A 21,585-nucleotide genomic window follows, 5' to 3' on the forward strand; every position below is an offset into this window, starting at 1 on the left:
AGGTTGTGCCAAATTTACTCCAAAACGACGTAGTTTTAGCAACTTTAACAGAACCGAAAAAACCGGCCAACCCGCGGTTTTTACCGGTTCGGCCGATTTAAGTCCGGTTTTCACGGTTCATTTACGGTTCTCTGCACAGCCGGTTTTAGAGGTGTTCCGGACCGGTACTAGGTCCGGTTCCCGGTCGAACCAGTTGGACCGGCCGGTCCGGTCCGGTTTTCAGAACATTGTATATTCACCTTTGTGATAGTTTTTTACGACCATAAAATGTATTGACGTTCAAAAACTCCCACAAATATAAATTTCTCAATAGGTATGTAGTGGACGGTGACTCTGTTGTCCTAAATATCCTACTAAGGACACAATTTAATATTGTAGTGTAGAACTATCAAACATCAAATGGTCTTTCACTTTCAGTCCAAATCAAGAAGGAGAGAAGCCCCACTCTAGCCGCATTTTACTCCTCTTATCAGATGGGGACTATTAGGCGTAACTTGAAACCGAATGCATGCACTCTTCTTAATTCTTCAGTCACCTTCAACGCGCATTTGTGACTTCATCAATCACTACTGATTAATTGGACTGAATTGACTTGGACATGATCACCATCATATATTCTCATGTGCTGCATTATTTTCCTTTGTCTTTCAAAATCTCAGTAAAATAATCTGTATTGTCAAATGCGAAAACTAACAGTTTATGATAAACTAACAGAATAAAATTCTAGACAAAAACTTGCTGGTGAATATAGAACAAGAAAATGCCAGAGAATTAATTAATTAATTTGTACAGTTTGAGGTTATGCTCGTTTGTATTTTTTTTCAAATTTGATTGGCAATTTTGTTTTGTTACCAGGTGAAAATTCAAGCAAGCATGTGGACTTGGTTAATATATTGTAGAGTTTTCTTAACCAAGTATTCGAAGCTCTAAGACCACATTAGAGTTGTTAGGCTCCTCCGAACAAATCTTTCTCTATAAACACCGTTTAGGGATCGAACTCTGAACTAAATTCTTTAGAAGTTCAATTATCTACAAATTGTATGATGTGTTATGAATAAATCGAGGAACTAACATAAGCAAAGAGAGAAGAAGCAAGTAAAGAGAGAAGAGAGCAAAAGAAGACGGAATAGTGTGAATGAGGAGTAGTAGCTACTTGATGCAGTCTCCTTTATTTATAGAGCTAGGTTAACATAGAGAGACAAAATACATGAGCTTGGTCCATTGATGACCCATGATGGTCATTCTATTTACAACATGATGGAACTTATTGATATATTGTAGAGTTTTATCTGTTTGATACATTTTGATATTGATCTTTTTTTTTTTGGTCAAATGATATTGATCTTTAGATTAATTTAATTTTTCTCTCGGTGAGGTAAGTGTTTTTTTTTTTTTGAGTTAAGTGTTGTTTCGGTGAGGTAAGTGTTTTTTTTTTGAGTTAAGTGTTGTTTGACTGTTCTCTAGTTTTATCTTGTTGGCTTTTTTTACCCCAAATTTAATGAAAAGCATACAAGATTTTATATGGTTGGGTCAACCCACAAAATGTCTGGCCCTTTCTACGGGCGAAGCAGTTCTTCTGGGCTACTCAATTGGGCTTCTCAAGACTTATATTTTCAAGTCCCTTGCCTATGATACATTTCTTAAGTCTTAACTGTATTGAAGGAGAGCCTCATCTCCTTGGGGAAAGACTCCCAATTGTGGTTTCCAGATCTAGAGAAGCCCAGCAATTATTGCATTGACTGACTTTACACAGCTCCACTACGGTTGCAGTTTGTCTTCACGTGAAATGCATTAACTGGTTTTCATCTTTTAAAAACCTTCACGTGTTTTTGTCTATTGCTGGTTGGCTCCCAAGATTCCAATTGCTGAAGTGGTCTTGATTTGTTTAGTCTATCTTTATGGCCTTGTATGTTTCAGCTTCTTTGTTGTATTTGCTTGGGCCTTGGCCCGTTTAAATCAATGAATTTGATTATTGACCAAAAAAAAAAACTGTACTACCTCTGCCTCACCTCTTAGAATGATGATGCCAGTTTATGGTTTTTTTCTTCCACGAAAGTTTGATTGGCTTTGGCTGTGGCCACCACCACCACAGGTCAACTTACAACACAACCCTCGCATCGACAACGAGAGCTTTCTGAGGGGAAGTGACACATTCTTACTAATTGAGCCAACATGTATTAGTGCTAGTTTATGGTTATATTTAGGTAGATAAGAGGATGCAGGTTTTGTTGCCCAAGCTTAGGTCAATTCATGCACCACAATCATTTCTTAAAATCATTCAAATCATCTCTATTTATCATTTGAGTGAGAAATGATACTAACACATTCTTTTGAACATACCTCTCAACGCACTATATGTGCTTAGTATGTCACCCGATTCACCCGTCAGACTAGAATAATAGGAATATTCATTAAATTTTCAAACTGATAAAACTAGCATATACATGATCATATCGAAAGTGTCATTTTTTGCCTCAAATACTATAGCTTGAATGTTTGATGGGACAAACCTTTCAGCCATCCAAAAATAAGTTACTTTTAATTTTGCCTATTGCTTTAGCAAGCATGCATCTTAATGCTTGTGCATGTACTGGTAAAACAGAATTGCCTGATAGATGAAATTATACTCATGTCTATAGGAATACAAAAAAATACCAAACGGTGAATAATAAATTATTAATGGTATACTATGAACTGAGGTGGAAAATTTGGCAGCTTGGTGCGTAGGACATCTTTGATGCAGCTTCCTCAAACTTCTTGACAGAAGCTTCGTTTTCTTCTAAGCTTGCTTCAGCGAAAATTTGTTTCCACGATGATGAACTCCGCATTTTAGCCTTTAGATATGAAGCAGATATTGTTATCGTCAGCACTCAGAAATGATAAGAAAATGATCTTCTAAAACAATAAAAACATAATTATTATTTATAATACAATCTATTAATGTTGTTCCATTTCTTATGTTACCCAAGAATCAAGATTATAGGGTATTCCAGCTTGCCTAATCAGAATTGTCAGTAATAGTAAATAATGCATATGCTTTGTCAAAGGTTAATTATCTTGCAGAATCTAACTGCTAGAAGATTTCTCATCATCGCAAATTGGTACCAAAGGATATAGTGAGTTAACAATGGTTAGGAAAATGATATATGTCGGTCCTTACTGCCCAGATTTTATGCTACTTTTATCATATTATGATCAGTTTTGTAAACATAATTTGAAAGGACAAATGAAAACATGGTTATATCTTGACAATTTCTATTGTTTAGGGTAGATGGGATTTTAATGAATGAAAATATATTTGGATCATATGCAGGAAACGATTGCAGTCCAATCAGTAGCGAAGAGTAATATATAACCAGCCGGAGAAGGCCACTCACCGGGCGGCCGAATTTGGATAATTGAGCTACTTTAGCTCTCCGTTGACCAGGGTAACCTAAAAAGGCAGGAAGGAACCAAATTAAAGCAAGGTCAAGTAAAATAGAAATAACGCTAGCAAGAAAAACATTATTCAAGAGTCAGTTTGGTAATAGGTGAAAAACTTGGATATGAATTTTCATACAAATTCCCATATAAAACTAATCCTTGAATTTGAAAAACCTATTTATGAAGGTGTACTAAAATCAACATAAGGTTGAAATCATTGAAAGATGTAGCACACAACCAAAACATGGGGAAAAGAATAGTACTCTTGAATAGAAATCTAATTAGCTGGTAAAAAGCTGCATTCATGTTTATCAGTGTTAGAAAGATCATATTTACTTAGAAAGTGAAGTACCTGTGAAAATAACAACACCATCAGCAGATACTCTTACTAGTTCAGGAAGAGTTTTGTTCAAATATTTTGGAGACAGGTAATCCAAAGCATCCGATACTATAACGTGAGAAAAAGACTTTTCCCTGTATGGTAGAGGGAATTTTATATCTGCAACGCGTACAATGCCTTTATGCATTAGAGCCTTGCAGTTCCTATCAGCGTCTTCTATTTCATATGGATCCACACCCCATGCTTCAGTTTCCCCTTCTTTTATTAATTTGGAGACCACTGAGCAACTCTCAGGGCCTACATGCAAAACATTTTTCATGTTGCCACCATAAGCCTTCTTCAAAACAGGAATTGCACTTTGCACTTCAGATGTGCATGAAAAATCACCTACCAACAAGATAAAACAAATTTGAAATTTGTTAATGAGTAATGTTTAACTAGTTGTTTCCATTTACAAGACAAAGCACGTGATAGAAAAACTTCATTTTTGCTAATTAAACTATAGTTGAGGTAAAATCTTAATAGTGGTCACAATTAAACTAATAGTTGCTAATTAGAATATAGTTTAAGGTTCAGATGTTATGACCAGGAGTGGTCAAAATCTTAATAGTTGTGGTATGGGGGGCATAAAGACAATTTCTTCATCCTAAAATTTTGCAGAGGAACAAAGCAAATAAATAGAAAAAGGAGGAAGGGAAAGAGTAGAAAGACAGAAAACCTCCCTGATTTGAAATTGGTCCAAATAAAATGGATCTTATTCAGAGTTTTTGTACTAAAATTTTGCATGATGTTTGCAAATCTATTATACAGAAAATTGAAAAATATGTTCCAACTTCATAATCTCTAGGCATCCTCCACTCTCATGTTAATATACTTGTCTTCTGCTTCAAAACTTCACAATCAACTTGACTTAGAACAATACTAGGCATTTAACAATGTAAACACAAGCTATGCACTGCAAAGGCGGAACGAGAAAGACCCTTATAAACTTTTTATGGTCAACTTCATGCAGCTGCATCAGCAATTGCAAGAGATTGCTCTATGACAGATTGAGTAACTAGCCTTTCTAGTCATCTTACCAATTCATTCTCTTCAGGAAATAAAAATGAACCATGTCTGGAAGAAGCACCTAACCAAGGGAGTCTTTAATACTAGTAGGATAACAAATTTATACAATCAGATGCTTAGATGACAATACTGATATAAACCCAGATACAGAAGCTAGTTTCTCCTTTCTTAATTGAAGCAACAAAATGCTAGAAAACCAACAAAGAGTACTAAAAACCATAGTAGTTTCTATAATCAAGAAAGATGAGTGGCTCACGGAGTCAGCCTTCAGCTCATATGGTTCATATCAAGAAGATTTTTCATGTTCCCTTGGTGCGTCTTGATTTAAAGACTGAAGAGTGTGGTTAATCACTGTATTATTGTCCAATTGTTTCCTAAAACAATATGTCAATGCATGGAACTTGTTGAAATTTGTATTAGCATTGTTTCCAAGTAACTTCCTGGGCAAGGGAAATTTTAATGCTTTTGGTCAAGTGTAATGGCTTCTCGAAACAAAAGCAGCTATAAAACAACCAATAATTTCACATAAAGCAGTCTCAATAACATTCTGAAAACATGGTCACATCCTTACCTTCAACCCTGCTAACCCCATCCTTTCTTCCTCCAAATAGACCTGTTCATTGGAAAATATAAGATTAAACAGCACTCTTTCTTCCTCTAATTAATGAATGTTCACAACAGACAGATTTAAAAGCAACAAGACAATATAGCATGCTTGTATACCCTTATTTTTTCTCACAAATGATCCTAGAACCCAGAAACTACGCATAAAAGCTTCTCCTCATAATTGATTTTGGTTTTAGAATCTAAATCGTTTGTTTCCGCATTAAAATACCAACAATCGTGTGAAGTCTGTAAAAACTACGCATAAAAACTTCTCCTCATAATTGATTTTGGTTTTAGAATCTAGATCGATTGTTTGCGCATTAAAAAACCAAACAATCATGTGAAGTTTGTAAAAGCTACACATTGTTGCTTCGACTAAACGTGGATCAAAAAAGAAAACGCGGTACCCAAACTCATTTCGAAACATGCACTTAGAAAAATTTCCAAACAAGCTATAAGTATAACTTTATGTTACTTACATTTGGTGCTGGTAAAAAGTAATAAGAAATATGTTTTCACTGCATATAAATCTGTTGATCCATTGAAGAGAAACAAACTGTATAAAATCTTGTTACCTGATCCACCAAAAGCATAAATGATGAGAAAGACAGCTCCCTGTGATGTTTTCAACCAAAATTGAAAATGATTAATTAATAATTACCCATTTTGCATGAAAATAAGAAAAAATATAAAAGATGTAGAAATTAAATGAAATTACCAAAAGGAGAAGGGTTACTGATAACAGAGGAGAAGATTTAGATTTGGAATTCAAGAGTCCTGAAAGTGGAAAGGTTCCACCACCACCAGGACGTCTCGTGGAACTGGGTTGCCTTCGTGACATTACTTCTTCTTGTTCTTGTTAATTCAGAAAGATGAAGAATGAAAGATGATTGATGAAGATGGAAACAAGAACCTTAGAATTTAGATCACATTCATAAATAGTTGTGTCTGTCTGTCTGTTGTGAGATCTAAGTGTAATAAGAAAAATGGAGCGGAAATGATTACATTAAGCAGAGAACAGATCTGAGACGCGTTGTGGTTTGGCAAATCGCACTACTCACTCGCTCTACAACGCGGCATCCATACAAAACTTTAATAAAACATATGCAAGTAAATAGACCCCATAAAAATTCATTCACACTTAAATTCAAACGGCACCTTAAATAGATATAATAGATAAGGAAAAGAGAAATAAAAAAAATTAAGGAAAATAAGATAGATGATAAATATGAATGTGAATGAATAATTACTCAAATATACCTCACTTAAACAATTAAGGTGCTGTTAAAAAAATATATATTCTCACACACGATGATGACACAAGTTCGAATTTTAATAAAGTTATTTGTTAAGCGAGACTGTTACGGTTTTTCGAACGATTTTATACTTGTCAAATATTATAAAGAAAAGTACTAAAAATTGTTCTTAAAGGAATTGTACCTACCTAAGTTTTGTCTTTAATGTAATAAACATAGTTGTTAGCTTTTTTATAGACAAATGTTAGTGGTTTATTATCAGTAAATTAGTTTCTTCACCATGATTTGAAACCTAGTCCTTCACCCTTTAATACCCTTTATTTCCTTAGCTCATCAAATGAACTACCCATCCCACCAAAGTCGTTTAGTGTTTCGGTATCGAACCTAAGTAAAAAACATTTGACAATATATAATGAATACTTCATTGCTCTCTTCTCCGTTAAAGGTTTACGTCTTATCACATTCAGTAATTAAGTGGATGCCAGAGGTGAGCTCTTGCTCGGCACTTCAACACTCAAGACAAAAAAAAGTTGAGGGAGAAATAAGGATTAAAGATAGAAAAATAGCGTGTGCCGGAGGAGTGTCCCCTTCAACCTATAATTTCTAAGTCTTTACTTTAGCTATTCAATTGTCTATTTATTTTACTAGCTGCCTTCTTATCATAGTTACTTTCAAGTCGTCTCTCATTTACTTCTCAATAGTTGCTAACTAAAAGCTTTTTTCAGTATCTTAAAAGAGTTTAATGGATATGCACTGACAGTGTAAAATAGTTTTACACAGACATCCAATTGAATTCCGCCAAATCAGAAAATATCTTATTCTTTTAATTAAAATTAAAGTCAAATGTAATTATCTCTCCTATGTGGCATGCTTTGATTGGATGAATGTGTAAAACTATTTTACACTGTCAGTGCATTATCCATTAAATTCATCTTAAAAATCTATATTGATGAATTTTTTTTTTCTAAAACAATCGTTTTAATTAGAAAACTATTGTGTTAGTTTATTAGCCAATATACACGGCTATCTCGGATCTCATTTTACTTACACCAGCATTATTAGAAAACTAACTTATTAATAATTCATAAATATGTCAATTTGTTTGATATTTGATTAATGAAAAATTTAAGTGTTAATTGATTGCATATACCCATGATACGTTTTTTTTATAGGCAAATGTTAGTTGTTAATAATATTAGTAAATTAGTCATCTCCAGGGTTCAAACCTTGGATCCTTCACTCTTCATCACACCCAATCTTTATGTCCCTAACTCTTACTGCTTGAGCTATCATTCGGGGACTATACCCATGACACGTGAGTTCCTGAGAAAAAGTTGAAGATGCAATTTCATTAGATTCAAAGTAAATAGATTATACACTCCATATTTAGAGGTTTATATGTTTAAATAATTATATAATTTAACATGTTTAAAAATATAAATAAGTTACTAACTATATAATTTTTAGATATTATAATAGAAATTCAATGTAAAAATAATAAAATAAATTTATATTTATTTAAATAGGCCGGTCTGTTAGACTTACAAGGCTAATTATATAATCTAACATGCTTAAACATATAAATAAGTCCATAAATATATAATTTTTAGATATTATAATAGAAATTCAATGTAAAAATAATAAAATAAAGGTTTAAATATGCTAGAGGTCCTTGGAATTGTACCCTGTATGAAAATAAGTCCCTGAAATTTTTTTTCCAATTCCCGGTCCCTAGAAATTGTTTTTTAATCAGAATAGGTCCTTACGCGTGTTATGTGCTTATGTGGCTCATTTTTTACACAATCATCATTTCCACGCGCATTTATTTTTTATTTTTAATGCTTAGGTGTCTCTTTCTTATTCAAATTAATCTAACTTAACACTAACCTAATCAACATTAATTTTCAATCCCTCATCTTCTTCTAGGAAGAAAGAACCATTAAAATTTTCTGGAATCTAAACCCTCAAGCCACCACCACCACCCTCAAGCCAAAACCCACAACCACCATCCTCAGCACCAATACCAGCCATGGCCAAGTTGTGCTCCACCACTCCCTCCATGCAAACCACCTCCAACTCCTCTCTTTTCTCTTCCAAAACCCAACCACAACCAAACCTCAGATCTGAAAACAACAAACCGAAACCCAGAATTTTCAAAACCTAAATCTGCAAACGAAAATAGAACATGGTAATTCAGGAAATGTAATATCAAACTGCATTTTCAAGCCCAGAAATCAACCGCCCCAACCCCAACCTATAACCTTCAACTACCACAACAGTTCCCAAACCAAAACCTTCAACCACCACAGAACAAGAAAATGAAGAAAGGGAGAGGCAGAGTGAGGCATAAGAAGGCGCATCTGATCTGCTCAGTTTTGTTTAGCGCATCCACTTCCCCTCAGGCCTTGATCTCTTCTTCTTCTTCTCTTGACCAGAAACATGGCGGATCTGCTTCGAAGATTGGGACGAGGGAGCGGTTGTGCGAGAGAGGATCTGCTTTCTCCAGCGGTTGATCCTTCTCTGCTGCTCCCACCATGGTTAATTTATGTGATCTCTTCTTCTCTAGGGTTACCTTCTCCAGCGACATCAACCCTCACCCCCACCCTCATCTGAAACCAAAAAACCCTAAATCCACCAGCACCACCAACTCATCTTCTGGTTTTTGGGTTATTGGGTTAGGATTTCTGGGTTTGAGTCAAGAAGAAGAGTAGGAACAAGGTCGATGAGGATAAGAAGAAGACAATGAAGAAGGCGTTAATTTTTTTGTTTTGTTTACAGAAGGCGTTAATCAAAGATAAAAAGTTTAGAAATGTGTTTTAGTTAAAGATTATGATATTTTATTATTTTTGTTAGTTATCAGATTAAGTATTTTTTTGTAATGTTGTTTTTTGATTAAGATTAATTTGTTAATTATAATTGATTAATTTTTTTACAGCAAAAGAAGTATAATTGATTTTATTAGGTTTAATTATTTTTATTTATTAAATTAATTGATTTATCCATGTGGAATAAAAGAAAATTATAAAGGCCACGTGGAAATAACAACTGTGCAAAAATAGAGCCACCTAAGCTTTAAACACGCGTAGGGACCTATTCTGATTAAAAAAAAAATTTTAGGGACCGGGAATCAGAATTTTTTTTTTCAGGGACTTATTTTCGTACGGGGTACAATTCCAGGGATCTCTAGCATATTTAAACCTAAAATAAATTTATATTTATTTAAATATGCTGGCATGTTAGACTTATAAGGTTTTTTAAGTAGCCTAACTTTGGTCTTTTTAACTAAAAGACTTTTTAAAAAGTCTTGACCTTGTCTATTTTTTAATTTGGCCAGGCCTGATGGCCTGACCTGGGCCTGATGTAGGTTAGGTCATAGGTCCATGTCGACAACCTGACCTAGTTCCATCCCTATTCATAATGGTCTGGATAATGTAAAGTGTAGTGAAGAAGAGCAGGGCCGTGTACAAGTATTTTTAGTCCTAAGGCAAAACTGTTAAAGTAACTTTCTAACTTTTAAAATATTATATTTTTATATCAATCTTCTTGTTTTTTGAGTTGCAAAATTATTTATTAAAGTTTTAAAATCAAGTAATTCTAACATTTCGCTTTCTATAGATAAAATAGCTAACTGATTCATCTATCTTGTAACATTGTTGACCTTAGATATGATTTAAGCAATTTTAATTTTAAAAAACTTCTTTCAGCAGTAACAACCATTACAAGGATTGTCAATATATACATTTGAAAAAGAACGTAAAGTTTTAAATAATAAAAAATGATGAAAAATAGAACCTGAAAACAAGAAGCAAAGAAATGAAATAATGAGATTCTGCAACACTTTGATATCAAATATCTCCTTTGATAATTCACTCCAATGTAGAAACAATGTTAATTTTTTTTTAGAGAAAAAACACTCAAACAATGAGCAAAATAACAAACTTAACAATGCTATATATAAGCAAAAGAAAAATAATTTAGCCGTTATTATTTATTGTCAATTACGGTTACGACTTAGGATTTCTCAACTTCCCGAGTTGCTCCATATTTGTTCTTGTCATTACCAAAATATTAAATAGCAAGGGTCATATTCATTACTTGTCCTGGGCTAGCCTTTTCGACATTTCTGAAAACATTCAAAACAAAATTCTGGCCAACTGCTTTTTTATCGTCAATAATTGGATGTGACCAACCACTGAACCACGGGACTAGGCTAGTGGGCTACCTTTTCTGAAAAAAAATTGCGAAGGCATGCAGACAATGTGAGAACACGATTGATAGAAAAAAAAATTCATACCAAACTAGATCTACAAAGAAACTTGGTAAAAAATAAAAGGGCAGATAAAACCGGTGAGCAATGCTTAATTTTCTAAGTAATAATTTATTGAACAACAAAAGAAAAATTTATAGCTAAACCTAGGTCTCAAGAATTAAGGCTGACCAACAATAATTTTTTTTTTGGTCAAACAAATAGAATATTCTATAAGCCTATACTTTTTTTTGAAAGAAGCCTAAAACTTAAGATCGAACTAAAGATTTTTTTGGTCAATAAACTAAAGTTTTTTTTTGATACATCGAAACATAAACTAAAGATATTAAACTAGAGTCAATAAAGCTAGAACTAATGGAAATAGTCAAATAGATGCATGTGGCCCAATAACTAGAAGCCCATTAGAAATGGAGCTTTAATCAACTACTTAATCAGGTGATTTATGATTTATCAGCAAGAAAATGCAGGACCATGTGAACATAATACTTTGTACATGGCACATATTCAACTTTTATATACCCTCTCCCTATCGTACACATTGCCAATGCCTCTATTTTCTGCATGGTGATCTTCTTTTGACTTCACAATGTTTCATTCTTGACTCTGTCCACGTTGATCTTGCCGTCGGCATGCTACCCTTTATATGTTCCTAATTGCTGCTTTTACCCTTGTGAGGATATTTGGCTTGCTACCATGCTATGTAATATGTATGCCTTTTTCTTTTTGAATTTGGGAGGGCACGCCCACTTAATTAAAGCCAAAAGGAAAAATAAAAGGGTCCTAAGTTAACAGGGGATATACTATACATTTTTTCTTCACCAGGAAGGTGGTGGTAGTGGCCTAGTCTTTAGCTTAGTTAAGTATGCGTTACCAAATTGATGTTCACATTTTTCTGTCATATCCATTTTCCTAAATTACCTAGTTAGAACTCAGTAGTTTATCGCCTTATCGGATTAAATTAAACAATTTAAATTGAAAAAGATGATTATAGACCTAAAATTGGATTTTTAAATCTCAGTCATCCAATTTTGATCAGAGGGTTATGGAACATTGACTATAATGAATTCAAGAAAATTCGAGTGTAGGGAAGTCGAATCCAGAATATTTTAAGTTGATAATATATATAACCACTAGCATGATATTATTATGGTTAAGTTCTATCTCTCAAATGGTTTATAGGCAAACATATACTCCTATATAACATGTGTGTTTGGTTATCAGATTATATCACTTCCATAAATAGTAATGAAACTCTTTTTACGTATTAGTTTGAAAGTCTTTCAACACTACATTTAACTAGTATCTATTCTACACACACATACTCTTGGGATCAATTACATGTCATTTTCTTTTGCTTGCGCCATTATTTGACTTAGATCATAGGCACAAGAGGAGTACAATGAGAACAAACCGTACCTCACATGTGAACGTACCCATGCTGATAGTTTGAACGCTAAGGTGGTTAGTTCATAATGGACATAGGCGATAGGCCACATGTTGCTTTTAAGGGCCAATGTGATCATTAGACTCCTAATAACAAAAAGAAAGAATTGAAAAGCTATTCCAACTATATCGCTTTCCTTAACGCAGCAGACAAATTCCAATACCATTCTAGTAATCAAGTCATCAATCAGATCACATCACATAAAGTCATTCTCTAAGGGAATCTAATTTTTGCACCCCACTGCATTTTGTTTTGAATCAGGTAAGGGAATATCTGCTATGCTTTTAGACAAAGTTTAGCTAGAAAAGGTTGCTAGTAATGATGACTATATACGTGGAGAATGAAATCAGTGGCAATGACGTGATCAGGAGGCTTATCACGGTCAAAGGATGAGTGAAATTGATATACTAGGCCCAGCTCTGCATTATTGAGACACAAACTGAGGTGGGTTCTGTAAAGAGGACCTGCAATGTTGAAACCAATGATGGTGTCTCCCCCATATTGCTATGATCATTTAACCCCTCTCAATCATAACCTTTTTATAGCCTCCTCATTCAAACCTATCACTTGACCTAAAAAAAGATGTTTGATTCCACGGTAAAATGTTATAGAATCACTCCTGATTAGAAATTACTTAGTACATGTTCGGTCATTCAAACCTATCACTCAACCTTTATAAAGGATGTTTGGTTCCACGGTAAAATGTACAAGAATCAATGCTGATTAAAAATGATAAGTTTAGTGCATATTTGATTTGGTGTTGGAAGAAGTGATTTTGAATAGAATTGATTATGACAATATTGATTATGGTAAAAGTTATTGATGGTGTAGTGGATTGAGTTTGGATAAGTTCACTATAAAATGATTTTCATAGGAAAATGATTGAAATGTCTTGTTAAAAGAGCTCAAATCACTTTCATGTCAACTTAAAAGCTTGGACTTTTTGTAGCTACAACTTGATTTTATCAGCATGAAGTGCATCTAGGAATTTCACCCAAATATGTTCTGATGTTGAAAAATCATATTAGAGAACATTAGAAGTGCTTCTGTGGATGAACAATGCGAAACCAAATACTCACAGCTTGTTTGGCCCTATGATAGGAAGTCTCATAATCACTTATGATTAGAAACTATGAAGTGTAACTTGTGTTTTACCGTAGTTTAAATTGTATGTCAACAACAATCTAAACGTCGCTCGGACTCCCTATAAACTGTGAAACCAATCATCCATAAAATCAGGCCATAAGACATGAGGATTTAGGAAATTTTTGCTAGTAAAATGCTAAAATCTAACGATTTGTAAGTTTAAAATTGCAAACAATTAATTAAACCCTCAATTTTACTAGCTAAAAACCCACCACCCTTTCTCTTGTGTTGTCCATTTCCATGCATGCAGAAAGAAAAAAACAAGAGCTTTGAAATTTTACTTGAGAAAAAACAAAAGAAAAGAAAAGGACTATGCATCTGTCCAAGCAGCAAAAACTGGAATCTGAGGCAAAGAAAGTGCAGGCCTAAGATGATGTGATGGATCCCAAGAATTGACGTTACTATTTGGATTAGCAGCCAATAGTTTTGAAGCAGCAGCTGTTGAAGCTATTCCAGAAAGCACAGGTGCCATGCTTGTCCTATCTGGGCTACCTTCTCTTGAGCTACTCAGACTTGTGGCCAATGAAGAAGGATTTGACACATGGCTTCTCACTTTACTAGATTCCTCTACTTCTTGATGTAGAAACATGTGGTCTAAAGACACAGCTGAGAAGCTCTCATGAGTTCTTGGTGGTTGATTCTGATTTTGACACAGAACCATCTTCCACTGATTTGATTGGCCTTCAGATTCAGCACTCTTCTGCATCAAAATTGCTTCTTGATTGTTATCATATGATGGAGGCTTCTGATCAATGTACTGAGTTCCACCACCTTCTACCTCTCTGTTCCTCCTTGCTAGTTCACTGCTAAGAAGGTTGCTACTTGCCATGATTTTTTCCACATCATATTTTGTGATATCAAAGTTGGTCACAGCATTAGCTCCTCTGAATTTTATAGCAGCAATGTCATAGGCTTCAGCTGCTTCCTCTTGGGTACCTGAAATTTTAGTTTCAATAGAAGTAATGATTAGCTTTTCCTGCTAACATTGGAACAGAACTTTATGGTAAACAACATTGGATTAGTTTTTTTTTTTACTTTTTTTGGCAGAAAACTGGATAAGATTTGAAGATATATCCGGATAGCAGAAAACCACGGTGAACCAAAATTTATGGTAGTTAGAAACAACTTCCCTTAGTTTTTTATTTTGTTCGCCATGATTTTAACTTCACCGTGATTTTCTACTATGCTTTCAAACATGCACTATAATTGTGTAATCTGCACTATAATTGTGTAATCTATCTGTGTGAACAACATTAGTAAAAGCTATCTCTAGGATTATTTTATCAGTCATCTACAATATTAAGTGGCTCATGAACAGCCTTTAGCTGTTGAAAAGATGAGCTCAAGCACCTTATGGTGCACCAAAGATTAGCTTTTCAAAGTCATAAAGCATTCTCTCTGTCTCTTCCTATTATAGAAACATGGTCCTTGCTCCTTGGTATGAAAAAAAAAAAAAAACATATTCATGGCATATTCAAAGGGAAAAGAAGTTAAGTATGAGTAAAAAAGAGGAAAAGAATACTCACTGAAGGTCCCAAGATAAAGATCTTTGTTTCCAGCCACCCTACCAATCCGAGCTTGCCACCTTCCATGTTGGTGGTGTCTGCTATCAATTGAACCGGAAAGAATCAAGTTTTAAAAAACTAAAGAAACTCATTTTTCAGATTAAATATTAGTTATTATTTAAAATTGTAATGTTATATTAGGTAATTGATAGCCTGTGAGACCTTGTTACTCCTCTGTACATGGAAGCCCCTCTTGAGAAACCACTGCTTTTTCTGATTAGGACAAAATTGAGAGTTGTTATGAACAAGTAACATGGTTATTTACGACAAGATTTCTAGATGGTAGAGGGAAGAAAGGATTTTACCTTCTTAAATGTGCAACATATTCCTGTCTAGTCATATTCTTCATTCCCTCAAGTTCATTTTGATAATTTTCCAACTGTAATAAAATAATGTAGTAAAAAGAAAACTTGTTAGTTAGTGATTATTATCCAGTCACTGTTACTGAATTAGATCTCATAAAAAAATGAGTGGAAACTTTAAAGAGAAAAGGGAAAACAAATAAATTATTTGCTATTACAGGGAAGTTTATGTGTGTGGAGGGACCCCAATACTTGAGTGCAGCCAGGTCATAAGCTCTTGCAGCTTTTTCTTCCATATCATAACCCCCTAAAATAAACATTTTGGAATGACTTTAATAAACATTAATTTTCCTCTTTTGTTAACATCATAAGCAAAATGTCAAGTATATAATGTCTATCTTTATCTGTCTGGTTAATCTAAGCTCTGAGAAATATTGAAAATAAAATGTGTGTGTGTGTGTGTAATATCTTGGTCCAGGAAAACCTTACCTAGATAGACTGAGATTCATCATATATTTGAGTGGCATTTCCCGGCAAAGAGACAAAAAACAATAGTAAGATGTACATGTTTGACCCAAAAAAATACACAAGAAAAAATAAAAGGAAAAGTGATTGTGGGAACATAGTCTCATTCTCACCTTGTCTTCCTTTCCTGCTTTGGCCCTCTTTCTTGCAGCTATTGTCCCATAGATGAGCTTCATATCTACCAGTCCATCTATGCCTGATAAACAAACAAACACCCTTTAGAGATAAAGGAAAAAAGAAAACACAAAATAATGTAATATACTTTGGGTTAGGATTAACTCTACTTCAAAAGTTAGATTAGAAGTGAGAGTTGGAATACCCTTAGTAAAAACTTATGTAATTATATCTCGAATGGATGTGAGACTTCTGAACACGCACATTCACACAAACAAGAGAACAAAACTTACCTTGTTACACCTCTATACTGTGATGTTCTCTGTCCAAAGGTGTCAATGGATTTCCTATGAACAATTTGCTTCTGGTCAACCTTTTCAGCTCCTCTTTTCTTTGTTTCCATGGCAACAGAATCAGTGACAGCAGGTGATGCACGCTGTGAACTCGTGACACAGCTTGACTGTGAGCTAGGACTCATGGACAATGTTAAGGACTTCAAATCCCCATATCCCATTGATTCACCTTCATTTTCCTGCACAGCAACAACCATCTTTGACTCTTGTGCAATGCTAGCTGGGAAGTTTGGAACATGGAGGTTGATGTCACAAGTTTGAGTACTTTGCTTGGACACTTCTAACATCTCTTCATGGTTTCTCAAGGTGGAGTAATATGATAACTGTTGAGCATGAAGCTCTTGCTGTTGTTGATGGCTATTGATGTGTTGAACTTGGTTTTGGTAACTTGGGTTATTTTGGTGGCGTGAGGTTTGGTTGTAAAAAATGCTATCTAAGCTTAGAGGCATTGTTTCTGATACACTATAGTGAGGGGTCCCCATCCCTTCACTGCCCAAGAAATTCTCCAATTTTGGTGCTGAAGTAGTAGCCATTGCTTCACAAAAATAGATAAAAAAAGTGATCAACAATTAGTATATTCTTTGACACCAAAAACAAAATAAAAAAAAAGTTCTCTTTTTGTGCTAACCTTGTGCTTCTTGTTGTGATCTGCTTTGAAGAGCTTCCATTCCATAGAGAGAGCCATCAGATTTGAGGGGCATGACTGGAAAAGCTGAATACAACCCAACATTTTCACCTTCAAGTCCATAATAGAAGCCATAGTTGCTAAGAGGAGGAGCATGGTGGTAAAAGCTTGGTGGAAGCACTTCAGCAGAAACAGAAGAAGGTTGAGAGTGATGATGAGTTTGTGAAGAAACTCCCATGTTCATTTGAGGAGAGAGTGAGAATCCCAACCAGTTATTTTGATTGTTAACATCATCAACACTATCATCATTATCCATGGTCTTCATTACCAAACACTCCTTCACCAAATAACAGAAAATCTAGCAAGGTGACTCAATCATTGGGAAACAAAGAAACTAATCATACCAAGTCTACACTCTATCTAGCCTTCTCACCCCCACACCATTTGGAAAAATATATATATTTTTTCGCTAGTTTTTGCTGAATATTTTTGTCATGGTGCATCTATAAGGTGTGTGTGGTTGTATTGTATATAAGGGGTGTTTCAAGAGTCTCATTTGGACACATTTCTAAAGAGAACAAAGCAAGTTCCTTTAAACTAAACAAAAAGAATGTGTTCAAGCAAGCAATGCTAGGCATCGTTCCAGCAATTCCATGGGGATCCGTGCATGAGAAAGACCTTAGCTTTTGCTTTATTCTACTACTACGCTCCCTCTTTTTCTTTTTCTCTTTTGTGCAAGAGTTTGATTAAAACCCCATTAAAAAAATAAGAGTTATTGTTATCCCAAAAGAAGACCTGTGTCCTGCACCCAAAAACAGAGAAAACAGAGGCCTCATTTTTGTATAATGGATATAATGCAGCTTCAAAGTCCCACAGAGAGGCCCCAAAGTCTCAAAACCATGTCACTCTCTGAAATTTATTGGTCACTCTAGGTGCACAAATGTGTAATGTTCAATTAATGTCAATGGGACTTGCTATTTTGCTTGCTTGGTTGCTTTAATGCATCCTCAGTTGATGAGGATCTTGCATTAGATTTTACGGGCCGTAAACAAAGTGTCCCTCCCTCCCTCCAGTCACTTCAAAACAGTTTGCAGATCCTGGCCCTGCTCTGGTCTGGCCCCCTACAAAGCTTGTTAACTAGCGGACAGGTATCTGCCATCCCACAGGTATAGGGGATGGCTGGTACTATATTGTTTCAATTAGTTAGACTTTATGTTTTGGAACTCTAATATAATTGATCTTGTTGTCGGAATTGATTTTGGGTTTTAGAATTGATTAATCAATTAGGATAAGTTGTTAGAAGTAACATGTTTTAAATTGCGGTTGTACACACGCGAAGTTAGTGTCGGTCCACGCCAACACAAAACTAGTGGTTGAATTTAGCGTTGGCTTTATGCCGCCACTGTGCTGCGATGGGAAACCATTAAGTTGATCGGTGCTTTTAGCATCTGCCATAACCAACGCGAAATTATGAACAACCGACACTAAGTTGCGGTGGCTAGACTGTTGCCAACATTAAGTGACTTTTGTTTTCTTTTTTGTATCTTTTTGCATCGGCTAGCCGACGCTAGCAAGTTGAATTTAGGGTTCGCATTGTGGCCGACGCTAAATTTGAACACTAAATCACGCCTCTCTTGAAGTACCTTAATTAGGATATGTTTCTCATTTGAATTTATTATTTTCAAATTTAAATTCATGGCATTTAATGTAATATATATATATATATATATATATTGATATTTTGTTGTACATTATACAAACTAATAGAAAATCAACATGTTGATATGAAATTAAAAAAAATGGATAGGAAAGAGTGAGAAAATCAGCATTAACTAAAATATGAGTCGAATTAAAATAGATAAAAGTTAGAGTATGTATGAATTAAAGTTCTTTATCTTTTGCTTGTAATTTAGGGAATGAATTAAAGTTTTTTTCCAAAGCACAAAAAATATGTTATTGACTTCAATTTGGTGAAAAGTTATTTAAAAAAATAGGGTTTAAGATTTAGAAGAAACTCTTTACCACTCAAATCTATTTGAAAATGATGGGTGAAGAACATGATTTTATTATAAACTAGGATTCTGTATCCCGTGCGATGCACGAGGTATTACCATTTAATTTTATCCGATACACGGAGAAGTAATTTTACAATTTGTTGAACTTGATTCTACTGGTTCTTCTGAAAATGAATTAAGCAATTTTCATACCAACAGTCTACTTCCAATCTCAACTCGTTTTAATTGTTATCCGATGAATCTATATAAGTGTGGATTAATCACTTTATTTTATATATTACACACTTAAATACAATGCTATTATAATTATTTTACAACAATGTTATTATCAGTATTTTATGCTGCAAGACTCAACCTACCCCAATGATAAAAAAAAATTACATTAATAAGATTTTATAATGGCACGAAAATATAGATAATATCATTTATCATTATCAACACAAATAACAACATCTGATTGCATGGGTCTTAGTATTTAAGATGTATGCGACAGTGGCAGTGCACTTGCATGGCAGCACCATTGCCGTTAAGCTGAGCCCCAACATCTTGCTTTACATTTCCTTTGTGAAGACCACAGTCCTTAGCTTTGGCATCCTCCCACCACCGATTACCTTCCCTTTCATGTTGCTCACGTAAAACAAGCGCTTCCAATGGAAATGTATCCTTTCGAATTCAATGAATTCACAGACACATTCATGGTCCTAAGGAAATTCCATATATAATGGCCTTTGAAATTGCAACCAGGTTCCATTTCACCAAGTTGGTACCAGGTGACTGGTCTTTTCACTGCCCAATAATCTATGTTGTGACACCCTTAAGTTCCCTCCTCAAGAGTCTAACCTTCCTCACCCTGCAACACCCTTAAGAAAGCCATGACCATTTCAAAACCAAAAAACCAAAGTGTGAGAATGAGAATCAAAAAAAAAAAAAAAAAGACCAGAACAGCCACTAAAAAGAAAAAGTCTAGAAAATGTACATTGGCAATGTTATCACGGTTCCAAAGAGGCAAGAAAAGTCAATTTGCTAATTGAAGCACTAACTGCCAATATAAGTCAAATGACGAGGGATTAAGCACAATGGAGCCACAACAAAGTAAGTACATATGCATTTACTACTAAGTTTTGCACAAGTTCCTTTCCCAAGTAATGATGAATGTGCTTAATCTGTGGCTCGTGAAACAACTCTCCAATCTTAGTACTGAGTTCTTCTGTAGATTGTAAATCCTTATGAAAAGGTTTCTCGACAACAACACATGTCCATCCACCAAGGTCTGCTAATAAAAGGAAGAAAATGCAACCATTAATAAACAAAATCAGATTCAGGATAATAACCAGGAACAGAAATAACAAAAGAGATTAGTAAATCCAGGAATACTAAAGGCACAAACGGTTGCAAGCATATGAGAAGCAAGAAATTGCAATCACTTTGAGGATAAAAAAAGACGGTTAGAGAGAGACTTAGAACGAGCAACCTACAGTGGTAAATGGTGGAAACGCACAATTGTTCTAGTATCTCAAATCCATATAACAAAATAACTTCCATAAAAGTCATGGAATATTACTTTTTGAGAGATAGGTTGGTGGTGACATAGTGAAGGAAAAGAAAATCTTCAGGTGGGAGTTTCACATTCCAAACCACGCACGCCACTGAGCAAGCCTCGATGCAAGAGCTAGAACCAAAGAGAAGAAGAGACAATAAGAAAGTGTAAAGCAAAACTGAAATTAACAAATTAGGGAGATGAGAAATGGGAGAAGAAAATCACTTTCATTTATACTCCGCATTGAAAAGAACTATATTCTGATATAAGAGAATGAATGAATTTTCTTTATTCATAGCTTCACACCATTAAAGCAACCAATAAAATCGGCAGCCCTTGAGCAGGAATTTCGACCCAAGGAACATAGTAACAGAGCCATAAAACTGAAATTGATAAAAACCTAAAAGAGGATAAATGCTCCTAAAATATCAATGTATAACAAAATATTCTTTCCTCATAACTGTGATACAATAAAAAACAATAAACACAAATTAATGAGAACATATTTAACATATTGATAATCTAGCAAGATAATAAAACACATCACCATAAAATTAAAATAACTTGTTTTATTACCTTAAAGTTGACACTTCTAAAAAAACTCTTCACAAATAAAGCTGCAATAGATGTCATCCTCTTTTCTGTCTCAATATCAAAAGCTCAGGAAATAGATTAACCTTTTCCTAACATTGCAGCTAAGAATCAACTTGTGATGTAATTGAATAAAAAATCATCAATCCCTATTTAATTCCAATTGCCAAAAAGACCTCATTGTCACCATTATTATCATTTTCAGCTCTCATTTATACGTACCAAAAACTTTGATCCTCGACAGAGAGCTCCTCAAGTAACCAACAACCTCAAACTTCATGGGTGACAACTCCCTGTACTTTACAAACTGCACCTTAGACTCATCATTCTAATCAAGCAAGCTATAAATCATGCCTCTACAAAAATAAGGCCTAGAATCACCATGGTCATTTTCTGTTAGACACTCAT

General features: G+C 34.5%; 2 protein-coding genes across 3 annotated transcripts; both read right to left on the reverse strand.

The window, feature by feature from the left end:
- Nucleotides 1-2,391: 2,391 nt before the first annotated feature.
- LOC130711343 (probable pectin methylesterase CGR2) lies at nt 2,392-6,547 on the reverse strand. Its single transcript, XM_057560917.1, has 6 exons — nt 6,156-6,547; nt 6,013-6,052; nt 5,403-5,444; nt 3,776-4,150; nt 3,378-3,433; nt 2,392-2,834 (listed from the first exon to the last, which is right to left on the reverse strand). Exons 1-6 carry the CDS (start codon nt 6,276-6,278, stop codon nt 2,688-2,690), a joined length of 783 nt encoding a protein of 260 aa, XP_057416900.1. The 5' UTR covers nt 6,279-6,547; the 3' UTR covers nt 2,392-2,687.
- A 7,083-nt stretch (nt 6,548-13,630) lies between these two features.
- On the reverse strand, nt 13,631-18,035 carry LOC130713929 (AP2-like ethylene-responsive transcription factor ANT). 2 transcript variants are annotated; one of them, XM_057563756.1, is made up of 9 exons: nt 17,038-18,035; nt 16,350-16,944; nt 16,056-16,138; nt 15,907-15,915; nt 15,636-15,724; nt 15,421-15,494; nt 15,278-15,328; nt 15,077-15,156; nt 13,631-14,486 (listed from the first exon to the last, which is right to left on the reverse strand). In XM_057563756.1, exons 1-9 carry the CDS (start codon nt 17,357-17,359, stop codon nt 13,861-13,863), a joined length of 1,929 nt encoding a protein of 642 aa, XP_057419739.1. In that variant the 5' UTR covers nt 17,360-18,035; the 3' UTR covers nt 13,631-13,860. The 2 variants fall into 2 exon arrangements, with proteins under 2 accessions (XP_057419739.1, XP_057419741.1); XM_057563758.1 differs by having other exon boundaries at nt 15,077-15,153; nt 17,038-18,028.
- Nucleotides 18,036-21,585: the final 3,550 nt, after the last annotated feature.

The sequence above is a fragment of the Lotus japonicus genome, chromosome 4, assembly GCF_012489685.1.
Source record: "Lotus japonicus ecotype B-129 chromosome 4, LjGifu_v1.2".
NCBI classification, from domain to species: domain Eukaryota; kingdom Viridiplantae; phylum Streptophyta; class Magnoliopsida; order Fabales; family Fabaceae; genus Lotus; species Lotus japonicus.